General features: G+C 44.0%; 1 protein-coding gene and 6 non-coding genes across 7 annotated transcripts; 5 read left to right on the plus strand and 2 right to left on the minus strand.

Moving 5' to 3' along the window:
• Nucleotides 1–1,692: 1,692 nt before the first annotated feature.
• On the minus strand, nucleotides 1,693–1,765 carry Trnaa-agc. Its single transcript has one exon. It is a non-coding gene; the product is annotated as a tRNA-Ala (tRNA).
• Nucleotides 1,766–2,659: 894 nt separating this feature from the next.
• On the plus strand, nucleotides 2,660–2,731 carry Trnaa-ugc. The gene has a single exon. It is a non-coding gene; the product is annotated as a tRNA-Ala (tRNA).
• Nucleotides 2,732–2,734: 3 nt separating this feature from the next.
• On the plus strand, nucleotides 2,735–2,807 carry Trnaa-agc. Its single transcript has one exon. It is a non-coding gene; the product is annotated as a tRNA-Ala (tRNA).
• A 7,793-nt stretch (nucleotides 2,808–10,600) lies between these two features.
• On the plus strand, nucleotides 10,601–16,817 carry LOC123499693. Its single transcript, XM_045248085.1, has 3 exons — nucleotides 10,601–10,663; nucleotides 14,711–14,857; nucleotides 16,269–16,817. The coding sequence occupies exons 1-3, from the start codon at nucleotides 10,616–10,618 to the stop codon at nucleotides 16,404–16,406; spliced, it is 333 nt and encodes a 110-aa protein (XP_045104020.1). The 5' UTR covers nucleotides 10,601–10,615; the 3' UTR covers nucleotides 16,407–16,817.
• Nucleotides 11,691–11,763, minus strand: Trnaa-agc. Its single transcript has one exon. It is a non-coding gene; the product is annotated as a tRNA-Ala (tRNA).
• On the plus strand, nucleotides 12,657–12,728 carry Trnaa-ugc. Its single transcript has one exon. It is a non-coding gene; the product is annotated as a tRNA-Ala (tRNA).
• Trnaa-agc lies at nucleotides 12,732–12,804 on the plus strand. The gene has a single exon. It is a non-coding gene; the product is annotated as a tRNA-Ala (tRNA).
• Nucleotides 16,818–16,914: the final 97 nt, after the last annotated feature.

Raw genomic sequence — 16,914 nt, forward strand, 5'->3', positions numbered from 1 at the left:
TCATATGAGCACAACACTTAAAACCCACAACTCAATCTACCCTACCAAGTAACCTACAATCAACGCAACCACAAAGCCAAGCACTCACTCAGTCTCTCATACAAAACGAACCCCAGGAAGGCGCTAAGTCATCGAGGTCTGCTGGTGCAAATGAGGTCCTGATGAGGGAAGAGTGAGGGAGAGGCTAAGTTGTATTACTCGTGTGTCTCAGAGGCGCCTCAGGTCTGTGTTTTGTAGCCATGTGGTCAAGGCTGTGACTCTAATGTCCATCTCACACTGTAATTAAAACTTTCACTACTAGATTATTGTTCTCAACCACTTTAAACTTTTCAAGCACCTATTCTTTTGGTACTGGACTCCATTAATTAACCTTCTAGCATCGAAAAATATAAAACTAATCTCATATATATTTTTTCTTATCTATCTACAGTGCTTTGAATACTAATGAAAGAACGACAATGGCTGTGAACCAGTGAACGAGTCGGTGTCAGGGGCGATGAAGCGTTAGTGTGGCGGGGATAGCAGGTCTTCAGTAGAGAAAGGCAGATAGAGATCCCTGTGGCAGCCGTGTACATGTGTAGAGGTGCTGCGGGACAAACAAGAGGCGGCAGAGAGCGTGAGGTGAACCTATAAAGGACTCCAGACTAAGCAGGGAGGGCAAAGAGGGCTAAGCTACAGAATTATTTTAAAGACTGCAGTGAAAAAGAGCCAAAACTGCATATAAGGAGAAGAGAGAGAGAGAGAGAGAGAGAGAGAGAGAGAGAGAGAGAGAGAGAGAGAGGTGAAGGTAAATTTTGTCTCTTCTAAGTTACAATAATGTTTTAGAGACTAATAATGCCAGTGTCTGTATTACATGGACACAAAGAAGAGAGGGAAAAGGAAAAAGAAAAATGTTAGTTTTCCCATTTTCGAGCTTTATAAGTATTGAAAAGACCGTAGCAATATATCTCTTTCTTTCTTTCCTACATTTATGATTGTTGTGGTATAACTGCAAGGCTTTTTTCTTCCTCTCACCCCTATTCTGTCCAACTTTCTAATACAAGAGTTACCCAGTGCTCCTAATCATTCATACCTTTCTCTGGTAAACTTTGGAACTCCCTGCTTGCTTTTGTATTTCCATCTTCCTACGATTTGACTACTTTTAAGAGGAGGTTTTGAAGACCTGACCTTTGGCTAATTCTGTATCATTCTTTAAGGAATTGGTATTTCAATTGGGCCTTTTTATATTTTTGTTCTCTTTGGCTGGATTTTCTCTCTTGCATCATTCTTTAAGGAAATTTATTGGGCCTTTTATTTTTGTTCTCTTTGGTCTGCATAAAAAATACCTTCCTTCTTTCTGTCTTTCCTTCTTTTCTGCCTTTGTAATGTTTGTTATCCTATTTCTTGATCCTCCTGAAGAAAATATTATGAGAATGTTTTACTATTGTTTTTTTCCTTCTTTCATTTATGCCTTCCTTTTTCTCTTCATCCGTCCATCCATCCATCTACCAAACTATTCATTCTTCATATGACCATAACATTCAAAAGTCAAATCATGAGACTGTCTTACTTGTACTTTTACCTTCCTTTCCTCAATGCCTTCCCATTTTAGCACAACATTCAAAAAGTAAAATCTTGAGAATGCCTTGCTTTCTTCATTCTTTCCGTTTATCATTACTCTCTGTTGCGTATCACCTAACCAAAAGGTCACTCTGGAGATGCGGGGTATCGATCCCCGTACCTCTCACATGCTAAGCGAGCGCTCTACCACTTGAGCTACATCCCCTGGTGGAGGTGCCGGGGATCGAACGGGTGCTTTCACATAATTGTGGAAGAAACAACTAAGCGTGACAATGCAAGGCTTGATGAGAGAGGACCTGCAGGGCGACCAGAGCTTCGTGGTGGCGGCCTCTCAGCGTCCTGTCCTCAACACAAACGACTTAGGAATTTGAGGCCTTCTTTGTGTGGCCTGCTGGTGTTACGAGTGTGCAAATGTCAAGTATTACGTGACGCATGACGTAAACACCAGACATTATTCAACCTTTTGCAACCCTGCCTGACTATACAGTATGTGACATTACAAAGATTATAATGGCCAATGACAGACGGAACAGACGGAATGACGAACTGTGTCAAAACTAGGAAACATTTGGATTTTTACTTCTTCTTCAGGGTATGATGCGGCAGTGAAAGAAATCAGAGAAAGAAATCAGTGTACCTAATTATTTGCGACTCGGTGTGTTGTGGTGTGCCGCGTTGTTGTGTGGAGTCAGGAGGAAATGTTCCGCTGGTTAGGCCCGCAGAGCAACGCAAGCCATCCTTGTCCCGCGAGGAAAACCCAGACGCCATCAAGGTAATGCTATCTACGACGGCGAATCCTGCAGGTATATATACCGCCGCCGAGCCTCTGCCCTCAAACCCACCTCGAGGACCACCGCCGCAGGAACACCTCACCTCACCACCGCCAACTTCTGCTTCTTGTTTGTGGCTCGACCGCTAACTGTCCGACTCCACTGTAAGTCATTGTGTCTGTGACTTCATGACGCACACACACACACACACACACACACACACACACACGTTACATATCATATGTGCTTGAGAAAGAACTTGATTGTAATGCACACCATCCATATACATAGGTATGATATATATCATAAATATTTTCATGTAATAGCAAGGGGGTGTAGCTCAGTGGTAGAGCGTTCGCTTTGCATGTGAAAGGCCCCGGGTTCGATCCCCGGCACCTCCACCAGGGGATGTAGCTCAAGTGGTAGAGCGCTCGCTTAGCATGTGAGAGGTACGGGGATCGATACCCCGCATCTCCAGGGTCACCTTTTGGTTAGGTGATACGCAACAGAGTAAACGGATCTAATTCCGAGTGGGGCCAAGTAATTAGTGGAGTGCCACAAGGTTTAGTTTTATAGTCAGTATTATTTTTGGTATATATTAATGACTTAGATAGTGGAATTAGTATTGATATTGGTAAATTCGCAGGTGACACATGATAGGTAGAGTGATTAGGTCAGATTCGGATGTCATCACATTGCAGGCAGATTTAGACACGATGAAAGAATGGACAGACAAATGGCAAATGCAGTTTAACATTAATAAATGCAAAGTACTAAGCGTAGGTAGAGGAAATCCACACAATGAATACGCTATAAACAACGAAGTCCTGCAAGGTTCAGAGTATGAAAAACACTAAGGAGTCAGCTCCGATCTTGTTCGAAGAAAGCAATGCATGGAGACTAGAAATAAGGCAAATATGGAACTAGTATTCATTTTTAGGAGTGTTAAAAGCAGAAGTCACTGAACATCAAAATTATATTTGGCGCTGGTCAGACCACATCTAGATTATGCGGCACAGTTCCGGTTCCCACATTATAGGAGGGTATAGCTTTACTAAAATCACTGCAGAGAGAGAGAGAGAGAGAGAGAGAGAGAGAGAGAGAGAGAGAGAGAGAATTTCATACTAGAAGATAAATTGAACTATTGAAAGCTGCCGTAGAGGTTTTTGAGTGCTTTCTATTTCACATATTCTTTGAAGAGTAAAAAAATCAATCAATCAAAAATTAGAATAACAAATGAGTGAAACAGAAAAAAAAAATCTTGCAACCAATTACAACAAAATATAAATAAACATAAGAAAAACATAAAGTGGGTGAGCGAAATGACTTGAGAATTACCAGAACTGTCATTGTGGTGAGGAGAGGAGGCTGGGGAAGGCAGGGAGAGGCATGGGGGGAGACAGGCAGAGACAGGGAAGGCAGGGAGAGACGAGAGAGATAGGGGAAGGCAGAGGGAGGCAAGGAAGAGGCAGGGAAAGGTTTACGAAGACGAAGAAAGGCAGGGAAAGATAGGGGAAGGTAGGGAAGAGCCGGGTGTAGGCAGAGGGAAGGCAGAGAGTAGGAGGGGAGTCAGAAAAAGACAGAGGGAGGCAAGGAAGAGGCAAGGGAAGGCTTACGGAAAGTGGAGAAAGACAGGGAAGGCAGGGGGGAGATACGAGGAAGCATGGGGAGGCAGGGAGAGATAGGAGGCAGGGAAGGGCAAGGGAGAAGGAGGGGAAAGGCAGAGAGCAGGAGTAGAAGAGAGGAAGGCATGGAAAAGTAAGGGGAAGACAGAGGCAAGCAGAGGTAAGGCAGGGGAGATACTGGCGGAAGCAGGGAAAGGCAGAGAGGAGGAAAGACGAAGGCAAGGCATGGGGGAGGTGAGGGAAGGCTGGGAGGAGTGTTGGCCTTTCATGGTAATCCTCCCCATTGTTGTGTCAGTGAGGTTGAGGTGAGGCGGCTGAGGCAGTTTCCCAATACCTGTGGAAAGCAAAGGCCTGGCAACACATCCCACATCATTACTTCTGCACCACAATGAGCTCTTCTTTAGTATTCTCTCTTGTATTCCCTCCTTATTTCTTTCCTTTATGGAGAGACAATTATACATGTTTTTTCTTTCCTCTTCTCTCTCTCTCTCTCTCTCTCTCTCTCTCTCTCTCTCTCTCTCTCTCTCACTCTGGTTTTGACTTTAAATTTTCTGTTCTACTTCATAAAAAAAACTAACTGATTAATTAACTAACTAACTGACTAACTAACTAACTAACTAACTAACTGACTAACTAACTAACTAACTAACTAACTGACTAACTAACTAACTAACTGACTAACTGACTAACTAACTAACCAACCAATTAACTAACTACCTAACTACATGGGCGTGTGTGTGTGCTGCAGATGTTGTCCTTCAGTGTTCGCGTGGCCGTGGTGGCCCTACTGGCGGTGGCAGTGGTGGTGGAGGCCGATCCCTCCCCCACCTATCCCTACAAGCCGTGCTACCCCCAAACCGTCACCGTGACCAAGGTGGAGACGACGGTGAAGGAGGTGAGTGCAGGCTGGCGGGAGGGAGTGGATGAGTGGATGAGTGGATGGATGGATGGATGGAGATAATAGAGCCTGCCTGTTTTTTTGAAGGATGTGGAGATGAGTGGAGACTGTTTAGAATGTGTCTGTCTGTCTTTCTTTCATTTCTTTATTTATTTAGTCAATAGTGCAAAAAGTCTGCAAACAATAACTGACTGAGCCTTGTAAGAACCATGGAAAGGTGGAGAAAGGAGGAGAGGGAGGGAAAGGAAGGAGAAAACAAGGGAAAGTGAGGAAAAAAACTAGAATCTCCACTTTCTTGCATAGTGGAGAGAGAAAAGAAGGGAGAGAAGAAAATATTGGAGGCACTACCTTTCTGGGGCATTGGAGAGAGGAAGAGATTGAGGAAAGGAAAGAAAGGAGATACTGGAGGCTCTACTTTTCCCAGGTAATGAAAAGGAAAGGAGAGCAGAGGGATAGAGGGAGGGAGAGGAGAAAGGAAAATACTGGAGACATTCCCTTCCTGGGGCACTAGAGGGGAGGAGATGGAGGGGTGGAGGGAGAGGTGGTACTGGAGGCTCTACCTTTTTCGAGTAATAAAGAAAATTGAAGGAGAAAGGAGGGATAGAGGGAGGGAAGGAGGTAGGGAGAGAGGGAGGGAGGAAAATACAAGAGGCACTAACTTTCTGGGGTAGTGGAGAGAGGAGGAGGTGGAAGGATGAAGGGAAAGGAGGTACTGGAAGCTCTATCTTTTTCCGATAATGAAGAAAATTGAAGGAGAAAGGAGGGATAGAGGGAGGAAAGGAGAGAGAGAGAGAGGGAGAGAGGGAAATACTAGAGGCTCTCGCTTTCTGGGTGTGTAGCAGGTGATGATGGTCAGGCAGGCCGTGCAGCAGGCCAAGGCGTGCAGGTGAGGCGGGAAAGTAGCTTGGGCAGGTAGAAACCATCCCTCTGACCTGCCATCAACCCGTCGCCGTGGCCATGACAGCTGCTCCATTGCTTTAGAAATCTAAATGGCATTTAAAAGTTGATGAAGTTGAGGATAATATTCTTTGTTCACCTGAATAATCTGGTTACTCTTCCAACAATTGTTTTTCTTACACCTAACAAACAGGTGGTTCATGCAGCGTTACTCATTCAACACATCTATGCCTCTACTTTATCATGATAAACTGCTAGGTCACTCATCTCGCTACTAGTCCAACACTATTACATCTCATTTATACTATCGTGGCTAATGTGATTCATCCAGTTACGCATCCAGCACACTTGTATCTTACTATTTTACTCTATGATAATTAACAAGTAGGTGATTCATTGACTCATCCAGCCACTCACCCAACACAACGATACGTCCATCACATCATGACTAACCGATCAGTGGTTGGTTAAAGTTTGGAGGGTGTCCGCTGCACTGCCTAACCTCACACCTCCACCCCTCGCCCGCTGCAGGTGCCCGTGTACAAGACGCTCATTCAAATCAAGACGGAGACCAAGACCTCCACCGCCACCAAGACCGAGACGGAGACGGAGACAGTGAAGGTCATCCACTCCGGCCACCACAGTCACGGATACAAGTACGGCCGCTAGAGGACGAGGCGGCGAGGCGGCGAGGCGGTGCAGCTGGTGGAGCAGGTGGAGGCGCCACCGGTCCTCTGTGTCTGTCCTCTTCCTTGCGTGGCTGCTCTTATCATCAAGCCATTTGGGATGTGAAGAACGAAAACTTTGAATAACTTTTGCTTACAGAATACTCAGTTTCATGTCTTGATTCAGCAATAATCTGTGGGCATTGTACTAGATACACATTCAAGATAATAGCTAATCTTTAATCCACCTTCTTACTTGTACATGCTTTATTCACATCCCATATATGTAATACCGCACTCCTATAGTCCCGCTACGGAGGTGATGAGAGCCACGCCTTCCTTCAGAGGGAGGAGAAAGGACCTTAGTGATTCTCATGTATCAATAAAGTACTCAATAATCATCTAAAGCAGTCAACAGTTGTTTTCCTTAACTCCCCTAAGACTGCAATCAACAGACGGTAGCAGTGAATCAGTCATCTCGTAACAGACACACACAGCCTTCCCTTCACTGCACCCACCTCGCTTCTTAATAAAGTCTACGTACAAAGCAGTCAAAGAATGTCCACTCCACTCCACTAAGGCAAGCATTTCTCGCGTTCCGTCGCCTCACTTGGCAGACACACCCACAGCAGTACTGCACACTCGGCGCATCTCGACTTGTTCGGGAGGAAGAGCAGTGAATAAAAGGCACCCATCTCATGCTCCTGTACCTAAAATCAGCTCGCGACGCCTATCATCTACTACTCACTTCAGAGCGCCCGTCTTCTCACTTCACTAACATGTCACATTCTTCCTCACACCTCCCCAGACCCTACAGAAAGCTAACGATCTTGATATTGGCAAGTTTACGTGTAGGTGCAAGTTCGTCCTGTGCTGCTTAATGATGTGTTTAACTTGTCACTGTGCTATGTATCCTGTGACTCCATTGGTCTCTCCTGCACGTTGGCAGCTTAAAAGAAACTGTGCTTACTCATATTGTGTTCGTAGAAATTAATATGATTGGCATTACATAAGACAGCCAGTCCTAACAACAGCTGATTGGATGTTAGAGAAGTAATAACCAAAGACATCTGTAATATAAAGAAAAGAGAATGATAAAGAGAAAAATACTCCGTAGCACAAATAAAGCAACAAGTAATCACATTCCTATCATACGTCAATTAAAGACATAACAAGCGGCTGGCACTTCTATGAGCAAATGTTGTTACGTACTACCTTTGTTTCATCCAAGAAATAAACATACTTACTTAGAAGAGGAAAGACAAAAAAAAAAAAAAAAGAAAATATCAAAGGAAGACATTAATCAGTATATTGAAGAAATGGACAATCATACAACTACATATTTATTAAAACCATAACATTACAGTTGACATTTATGTGAGGAAGTGTTGACAGACATGTTTGAGAAGAGAAACACGCACACACACACACACACACACACACACACACACACACGTGAATGAACAATCAAGAAACAAAGATGTATAAAGCCACAACTTCATCACATCTTCCATCATTATAAAGCTTTCTTGGAGGCGTTGGCATCCTTGGCGGGGCAGGACAGGGTAGGGCGGGTCAGTTGTGTTTACGTCGTGACAAGTGGTGGACCCGACTGTGTGCATCGTGTAAGTGTTCAAATATATTGTGATTACTTCTGAGTATTGGCGAGGTGGACAGTCAGTGGAGAGATGTGAGGCGGTGGGCACGTGCTGGCTAGTTGAGGGCGAAGTGAAGGAGACCAGAGAGAAAAATAAGATATGAGCGTCCTCGGTGGTCCTGCTCTTGTTCTTAATGGTACAGATGACTTGGTTTGAAGGGTACACTCAAGAATTTTCTGAATGTGCATGCGTGTTAGTAATTCTACATTCTGAAACAGCTTTCCCTCTCGTGAAGACAAATACAAATGGCGACAAAAATCATAAATCGAGTTATCATGGATGTTTTGCTATTTATGATACAGAAGCCTTGTTAAACTATAAGAGGAATCATGAAAAAAATATTGAAAATCGCTTTGACATCAAGTACGGCTTGTGTAAATTGGTCGTGGCAAGACTGAAATGTTTGAACGCACGACCTATTGAACGTGGGCAAGAATCTTCGTGGTGTGGCGGCGAGGGTGACGGAACGCGAGGAATTTCTTAGAGACGGGTTGAAACACACAAAAAAGGTGGATCTTGAAATATGGCGTTGTGTGTAGCCGTATTCTGAAAGGCTTTGCTTTCACGCCACGACTATTTTCCAAGGCCACAGAGATGACTAAACGTTTCCTCAAGAGTGTTTCTCCTGTTAGTAACGTAGAAATCTTTTTAATCTCATCAGAATCTTAAAATAAATAGATAAAAATCCGTGTCACTTGAACTACTGTAGAGCTTTTATGAAGATAGAAGTGCGTCGTTGAAGAGGTTTAGAAAATATTATGTCTGTGACCGTATCCGCAAGCACCGCACGCAAGCACCGCCACCAGCGAAGGAAGAAGCCACGATGAATACCACGCGAAAAACAGCCGCAGTCATCACGCAGGCTACGCAGCAATGACTGAGTGACAGCAGGGTGAAGAGGCGACAGTCAGGGGTGAGTAAGATGCAGTGATTTGATTATTGTTGTTGTTGTTGTTGTTGTTGTTGTTGTTGTTGTTGTTGTTGTTGTTGTTGTTGTTGTTGTTGTTGTTGTTGTTGTTGTTGTTGTTGTTGTTGTTGTTGTGATATTATTTTCTCTTCGTAATTTAACAGTTGCTGAGTATATGCTGTCATTTAGTGTGTGTGTGCTGGTTTGGGTGAATTTCTCACGTACTTTAGAACCATCACGAGCTTTACTTTCAAATACTACGAAGGAGGCGTCAAAGAGACTGGAATCTGCAACCGCGTACGCAATATTAATGACTTTGTTTTTGTGAATCATTTCTACCAGCGCATGAAAGCTTGTGACTTAACGAAGTAATGGGATTTGGTGTGGAAAAGTTGGGCATTATTATATTTAGAAGATTGAGAAAGAAATTGAAGTTATTTGAAAGACGACAGTCAGGGGTGAGTAAGATGCAGTGATTTGATTATTGTTGTTGTTGTTGTTGTTGTTGTTGTTGTTGTTGTTGTTGTTGTTGTTGTTGTTGTTGTTGTTGTTGTTGTTGTTGTTGTTGTTGTTGTTGTTGTTGTTGTTGTTGTTGTGATATTATTTTCTCTTCGTAATTTAACAGTTGCTGAGTATATGCTGTCATTTAGTGTGTGTGTGCTGGTTTGGGTGAATTTCTCACGTACTTTAGAACCATCACGAGCTTTACTTTCAAATACTACGAAGGAGGTTTTCCACATTGATGAATGAAAAGAGAAAGCGTGATAAGGAATGAGGTACTGTACCCTCACAAAATAGTGCAGTATAGTTATATTTCGTAGTGTAGTGTAGTTTAGTAATCATTGCATTAGTTCTTTTTTTATGTAAGGGGGGGAAGTTGGCTAGGGGGCTATGTAAAAACTAAAAAAGCCTTTTACGAAAAAAAAGTCCATTAATAAAGGCCCACTAAGAAAAAATATCCACTAAATAAAGGTCCACTACGAAGAAAATCCATTAAAAAGTTTCACTACGAAAAAGTACACAAAAAGGGCCACTATGAAAAAAGTCCATCAAAAAAGACACACTGAAGAAAAGGTCCGCTAAAACCCACAACTCAATCTACCCTACCAAGTAACCTACAATCAACGCAACCACAAAGCCAAGCACTCACTCAGTCTCTCATACAAAACGAACCCCAGGAAGGCGCTAAGTCATCGAGGTCTGCTGGTGCAAATGAGGTCCTGATGAGGGAAGAGTGAGGGAGAGGCTAAGTTGTATTACTCGTGTGTCTCAGAGGCGCCTCAGGTCTGTGTTTTGTAGCCATGTGGTCAAGGCTGTGACTCTAATGTCCATCTCACACTGTAATTAAAACTTTCACTACTAGATTATTGTTCTCAACCACTTTAAACTTTTCAAGCACCTATTCTTTTGGTACTGGACTCCATTAATTAACCTTCTAGCATCGAAAAATATAAAACTAATCTCATATATATTTTTTCTTATCTATCTACAGTGCTTTGAATACTAATGAAAGAACGACAATGGCTGTGAACCAGTGAACGAGTCGGTGTCAGGGGCGATGAAGCGTTAGTGTGGCGGGGATAGCAGGTCTTCAGTAGAGAAAGGCAGATAGAGATCCCTGTGGCAGCCGTGTACATGTGTAGAGGTGCTGCGGGACAAACAAGAGGCGGCAGAGAGCGTGAGGTGAACCTATAAAGGACTCCAGACTAAGCAGGGAGGGCAAAGAGGGCTAAGCTACAGAATTATTTTAAAGACTGCAGTGAAAAAGAGCCAAAACTGCATAGAGAGAGAGAGAGAGAGAGAGAGAGAGAGAGAGAGAGAGAGAGAGAGAGAGAGGGGGGGTGAAGGTAAATTTTGTCTCTTCTAAGTTACAATAATGTTTTAGAGACTAATAATGCCAGTGTCTGTATTACATGGACACAAAGAAGAGAGGGAAAAGGAAAAAGAAAAATGTTAGTTTTCCCATTTTCGAGCTTTATAAGTATTGAAAAGACCGTAGCAATATATCTCTTTCTTTCTTTCCTACATTTATGATTGTTGTGGTATAACTGCAAGGCTTTTTTCTTCCTCTCACCCCTATTCTGTCCAACTTTCTAATACAAGAGTTACCCAGTGCTCCTAATCATTCATACCTTTCTCTGGTAAACTTTGGAACTCCCTGCTTGCTTTTGTATTTCCATCTTCCTACGATTTGACTACTTTTAAGAGGGAGGTTTTGAAGACCTGACCTTTGGCTAATTCTGTATCATTCTTTAAGGGAATTGGTATTTCAATTGGGCCTTTTTATATTTTTGTTCTCTTTGGCTGGTTTTCTCTCTTGCATAAAAAAATACTTTTAGTCTTCCTTCCTTCTTTCTGTCTTTCCTTCTTTTCTGCCTTTGTAATGTTTGTTATCCTATTTCTTGATCCTCCTGAAGAAAATATTATGAGAATGTTTTACTATTGTTTTTTCCTTCTTTCATTTATGCCTTCCTTTTTCTCTTCATCCGTCCATCCATCCATCTACCAAACTATTCATTCTTCATATGACCATAACATTCAAAAGTCAAATCATGAGACTGTCTTACTTGTACTTTTACCTTCCTTTCCTCAATGCCTTCCCATTTTAGCACATCATTCAAAAAGTAAAATCTTGAGAATGCCTTGCTTTCTTCATTCTTTCCGTTTATCATTACTCTCTGTTGCGTATCACCTAACCAAAAGGTCACTCTGGAGATGCGGGGTATCGATCCCCGTACCTCTCACATGCTAAGCGAGCGCTCTACCACTTGAGCTACATCCCCTGGTGGAGGTGCCGGGGATCGAACCGGGTCCTTTCACATAATTGTGGAAGAAACAACTAAGCGTGACAATGCAAGGCTTGATGAGAGAGGACCTGCAGGGCGACCAGAGCTTCGTGGTGGCGGCCTCTCAGCGTCCTGTCCTCAACACAAATGACTTAGGAATTTGAGGCCTTCTTTGTGTGGCCTGCTGGTGTTACGAATGTGCAAATGTCAAGTATTACGTGACGCATGACGTAAACATCAGACATTATTCAACCTTTTGCAACCCTGCCTGACTATACAGTATGTGACATTACAAAGATTATAATGGCCAATGACAGACGGAATGACGAACTGTGTCAAAACTAGGAAACATTTGGATTTTTACTTCTTCTTCAGGGTATGATGCGGCAGGGAAAGAAATCAGAGAAAGAAATCAGTGTACCTAATTATTTGCGACTCGGTGTGTTGTGGTGTGCCGTGTTGTTGTGTGGAGTCAGGAGGAAATGTTCCGCTGGTTAGGCCCGCAGAGCAACGCAAGCCATCCTTGTCCCGCGAGGAAAACCCAGACGCCATCAAGGTAATGCTATCTACGACGGCGAATCCTGCAGGTATATATACCGCCGCCGAGCATCTGCCCTCAAACCCACCTCGAGGACCACCGCCGCAGGAACACCTCACCTCACCACCGCCAACTTCTGCTTCTTGTTTGTGGCTCGACCGCTAACTGTCCGACTCCACTGTAAGTCATTTGTGTCTGTGACTTCATGACGCACACACACACACACACACACACACACACACACACACACACGTTACATATCATATGTGCTTGAGAAAGAACTTGATTGTAATGCACACCATGCATATACATAGGTATGATATATATCATAAATATTTTCATGTAATAGCAAGGGGGTGTAGCTCAGTGGTAGAGCGTTCGCTTTGCATGTGAAAGGCCCCGGGTTCGATCCCCGGCACCTCCACCAGGGGATGTAGCTCAAGTGGTAGAGCGCTCGCTTAGCATGTGAGAGGTACGGGGATCGATACCCCGCATCTCCAGGGTCACCTTTTGGTTAGGTGATACGCAACAGAGTAAACGGATCTAATTCCGAGTGGGGCCAAGTAATTAGTGGAGTGCCACAAGGTTTAGTTTTATAGTCAGTATTATTTTTGGTATATATTAATGACTTAGATAGTGGAATTAGTATTGATATTGGTAAATTCGCAGATGACACATGATAGGTAGAGTGATTAGGTCAGATTCGGATGCCATCACATTGCAGGCAGATTTAGACACGATGAAAGAATGGACAGACAAATGGCAAATGCAGTTTAACATTAATAAATGCAAAGTACTAAGCGTAGGTAGAGGAAATCCACACAATGAATACGCTATAAACAACGAAGTCCTGCAAGGTTCAGAGTATGAAAAACACTAAGGAGTCAGCTCCGATCTTGTTCGAAGAAAGCAATGCATGGAGACTAGAAATAAGGCAAATATGGAACTAGTATTCATTTTTAGGAGTGTTAAAAGCAGAAGTCACTAAACATCAAAATTATATTTGGCGCTGGTCAGACCACATCTAGATTATGCGGCACAGTTCCGGTTCTCACATTATAGGAGGGTATAGCTTTACTAAAATCACTGCAGAGAGAGAGAGAGAGAGAGAGAGAGAGAGAGAGAGAGAGAGAGAGAATTTCATACTAGAAGATAAATTGAACTATTGAAAGCTGCCGTAGAGGTTTTTGAGTGCTTTCTATTTCACATATTCTTTGAAGAGTAAAAAAATCAGTCAATCAAAAATTAGAATAACAAATGAGTGAAACAGAAAAAAAAATCTTGCAACCAATTACAACAAAATATAAATAAACATAAGAAAAACATAAAGTGGGTGAGCGAAATGACTTGAGAATTACCAGAACTGTCATTGTGGTGAGGAGAGGAGGCTGGGGAAGGCAGGGAGAGGCATGGGGGGAGACAGGCAGAGACAGGGAAGGCAGGGAGAGACGAGAGAGATAGGGGAAGGCAGAGGGAGGCAAGGAAGAGGCAGGGAAAGGTTTACGAAGACGAAGAAAGGCAGGGAAAGATAGGGGAAGGTAGGGAAGAGCCGGGTGTAGGCAGAGATGGGAAGCAGAGGGAAGGCAGAGAGTAGGAGGGGAGTCAGAAAAAGACAGAGGGAGGCAAGGAAGAGGCAAGGGAAGGCTTACGGAAAGTGGAGAAAGACAGGGAAGGCAGGGGGGAGATACGAGGAAGCATGGGGAGGCAGGGAGAGATAGGAGGCAGGGAAGGGCAAGGGAGAAGGAGGGGAAAGGCAGAGAGCAGGAGTAGAAGAGAGGAAAGGCATGGAAAAGTAAGGGGAAGACAGAGGCAAGCAGAGGTAAGGCAGGGGAGAGGCTGGCGGAAGCAGGGAAAGGCAGAGAGGAGGAGAGACGAAGGCAAGGCACGGGGGAGGTGAGGGAAGGCTGGGAGGAGTGTTGGCCTTTCATGGTAATCCTCCCCATTGTTGTGTCAGTGAGGTTGAGGTGAGGCGGCTGAGGCAGTTTCCCAATACCTGTGGAAAGCAAAGGCCTGGCAACACATCCCACATCATTACTTCTGCACCACAATGAGCTCTTCTTTAGTATTCTCTCTTGTATTCCCTCCTTATTTCTTTCCTTTATGGAGAGACAATTATACATGTTTTTTCTTTCCTCTCTCTCTCTCTCTCTCTCTCTCTCTCTCTCTCTCTCTCTCTCTCTCTCTCTCTCTCTCTCTCTCTTCTCTTCTACTTTAAAAAAAACTAACTGTTTACTTAAAAAAAACTAACTAATTAACTAACTAACTAACTGACTAACTAACTAACCAACTAACTAACTAACTAACTAACTAACTAACTAACTAACTAACTAACTGACTAACTGACTAACTAACTAACCAACCAATTAACTAACTACCTAACTACATGGGCGTGTGTGTGTGCTGCAGATGTTGTCCTTCAGTGTTCGCGTGGCCGTGGTGGCCCTACTGGCGGTGGCAGTGGTGGTGGAGGCCGATCCCTCCCCCACCTATCCCTACAAGCCGTGCTACCCCCAAACCGTCACCGTGACCAAGGTGGAGACGACGGTGAAGGAGGTGAGTGCAGGCTGGCGGGAGGTTTTTACTTAGGGAGTGGATGAGTGGATGAGTGGATGGATGGATGGATGGAGATAATAGAACCTGCCTGTTTTTTTGAAGGATGTGGAGATGAGTGGAGACTGTTTAGAATGTGTCTGTCTGTCTTTCTTTCATTTCTTTATTTATTTAGTCAATAGTGCAAAAAGTCTGCAAACAATAACTGACTGAGCCTTGTAAGAGAAAGGAGGAGAGGGAGGGAAAGGAAGGAGAAAAAAAAGGGAGAGTGAGGAAAAAAACTAGAATCTCCACTTTCTTGCATAGTGGAGAGAGAAAAGAAGGGAGAGAAGAAAATATTGGAGGCACTACCTTTCTGGGGCATTGGAGAGAGGAAAAGATTGAGGAAAGGAAAGAAAGGAGATACTGGAGGCTCTACTTTTCCCAGGTAATGAAAAGGAAAGGAGAGCAGAGGGATAGAGGGAGGGAGAGGAGAAAGGAAAATACTGGAGACATTGCCTTCCTGGGGCACTAGAGGGGAGGAGATGGAGGGGTGGAGGGAGAGGTGGTACTGGAGGCTCTACCTTTTTCGAGTAATAAAGAAAATTGAAGGAGAAAGGAGGGATAGAGGGAGGGAAGGAGGTAGGGAGAGAGGCACTAACTTTCTGGGGTAGTGGAGAGAGGAGGAGGTGGAAGGATGAAGGGAAAGGAGGTACTGGAAGCTCTATCTTTTTCCGATAATGAAGAAAATTGAAGGAGAAAGGAGGGATAGAGGGAGGAAAGGAGGGAGAGAGAGAGAGGGAGAGAGGGAAATACTGGAGGCTCTCGCTTTCTGGGTGTGTAGCAGGTGATGATGGTCAGGCAGGCCGTGCAGCAGGCCAAGGCGTGCAGGTGAGGCGGGGAAAGTAGCTTGGGCAGGTAGAAACCATCCCTCTGACCTGCCATCAACCCGTCGCCGTGGCCATGACAGCTGCTCCATTGCTTTAGAAATCTAAATGGCATTTAAAAGTTGATGAAGTTGAGGATAATATTCTTTGTTCACCTGAATAATCTGGTTACTCATCCAACAATTGTTTTTCTTACACCTAACAAACAGGTGGTTCATGCAGCGTTACTCATTCAACACATCTATGCCTCTACTTTATCATGATAAACTGCTAGGTCACTCATCTCGCTACTAGTCCAACACTATTACATCTCATTTATACTATCGTGGCTAATGTGATTCATCCAGTTACGCATCCAGCACACTTGTATCTTACTATTTTTACTCTATGATAATTAACAAGTAGGTGATTCATTGACTCATCCAGCCACTCACCCAACACAACGATACGTCCATCACATCATGACTAACCGATCAGTGGTTGGTTAAAGTTTGGAGGGTGTCCGCTGCACTGCCTAACCTCACACCTCCACCCCTCGCCCGCTGCAGGTGCCCGTGTACAAGACGCTCATTCAAATCAAGACGGAGACCAAGACCTCCACCGCCACCAAGACCGAGACGGAGACGGAGACAGTGAAGGTCATCCACTCCGGCCACCACAGTCACGGATACAAGTACGGCCGCTAGAGGACGAGGCGGCGAGGCGGCGAGGCGGTGCAGCTGGTGGAGCAGGTGGAGGCGCCACCGGTCCTCTGTGTCTGTCCTTTTCCTTGCGTGGCTGCTCTTATCATCAAGCCATTTGGGATGTGAAGAACGAAAACTTTGAATAACTTTTGCTTACAGAATACTCAGTTTCATGTCTTGATTCAGCAATAATCTGTGGGCATTGTACTAGATACACATTCAAGATAATAGCTAATCTTTAATCCACCTTCTTACTTGTACATGCTTTATTCACATCCCATATATGTAATACCGCACTCCTATAGTCCCGCTACGGAGGTGATGAGAGCCACGCCTTCCTTCAGAGGGAGGAGAAAGGACCTTAGTGATTCTCATGTATCAATAAAGTACTCAATAATCATCTAAAGCAGTCAACAGTTGTTTTCCTTAACTCCCCTAAGACTGCAATCAACAGACTGTAGCAGTGAATCAGTCATCTCGTAACAGACACACACAGCCTTCCCTTCACTGC

The sequence above is a fragment of the Portunus trituberculatus genome, chromosome 50, assembly GCF_017591435.1.
Source record: "Portunus trituberculatus isolate SZX2019 chromosome 50, ASM1759143v1, whole genome shotgun sequence".
NCBI lineage: Eukaryota > Metazoa > Arthropoda > Malacostraca > Decapoda > Portunidae > Portunus > Portunus trituberculatus.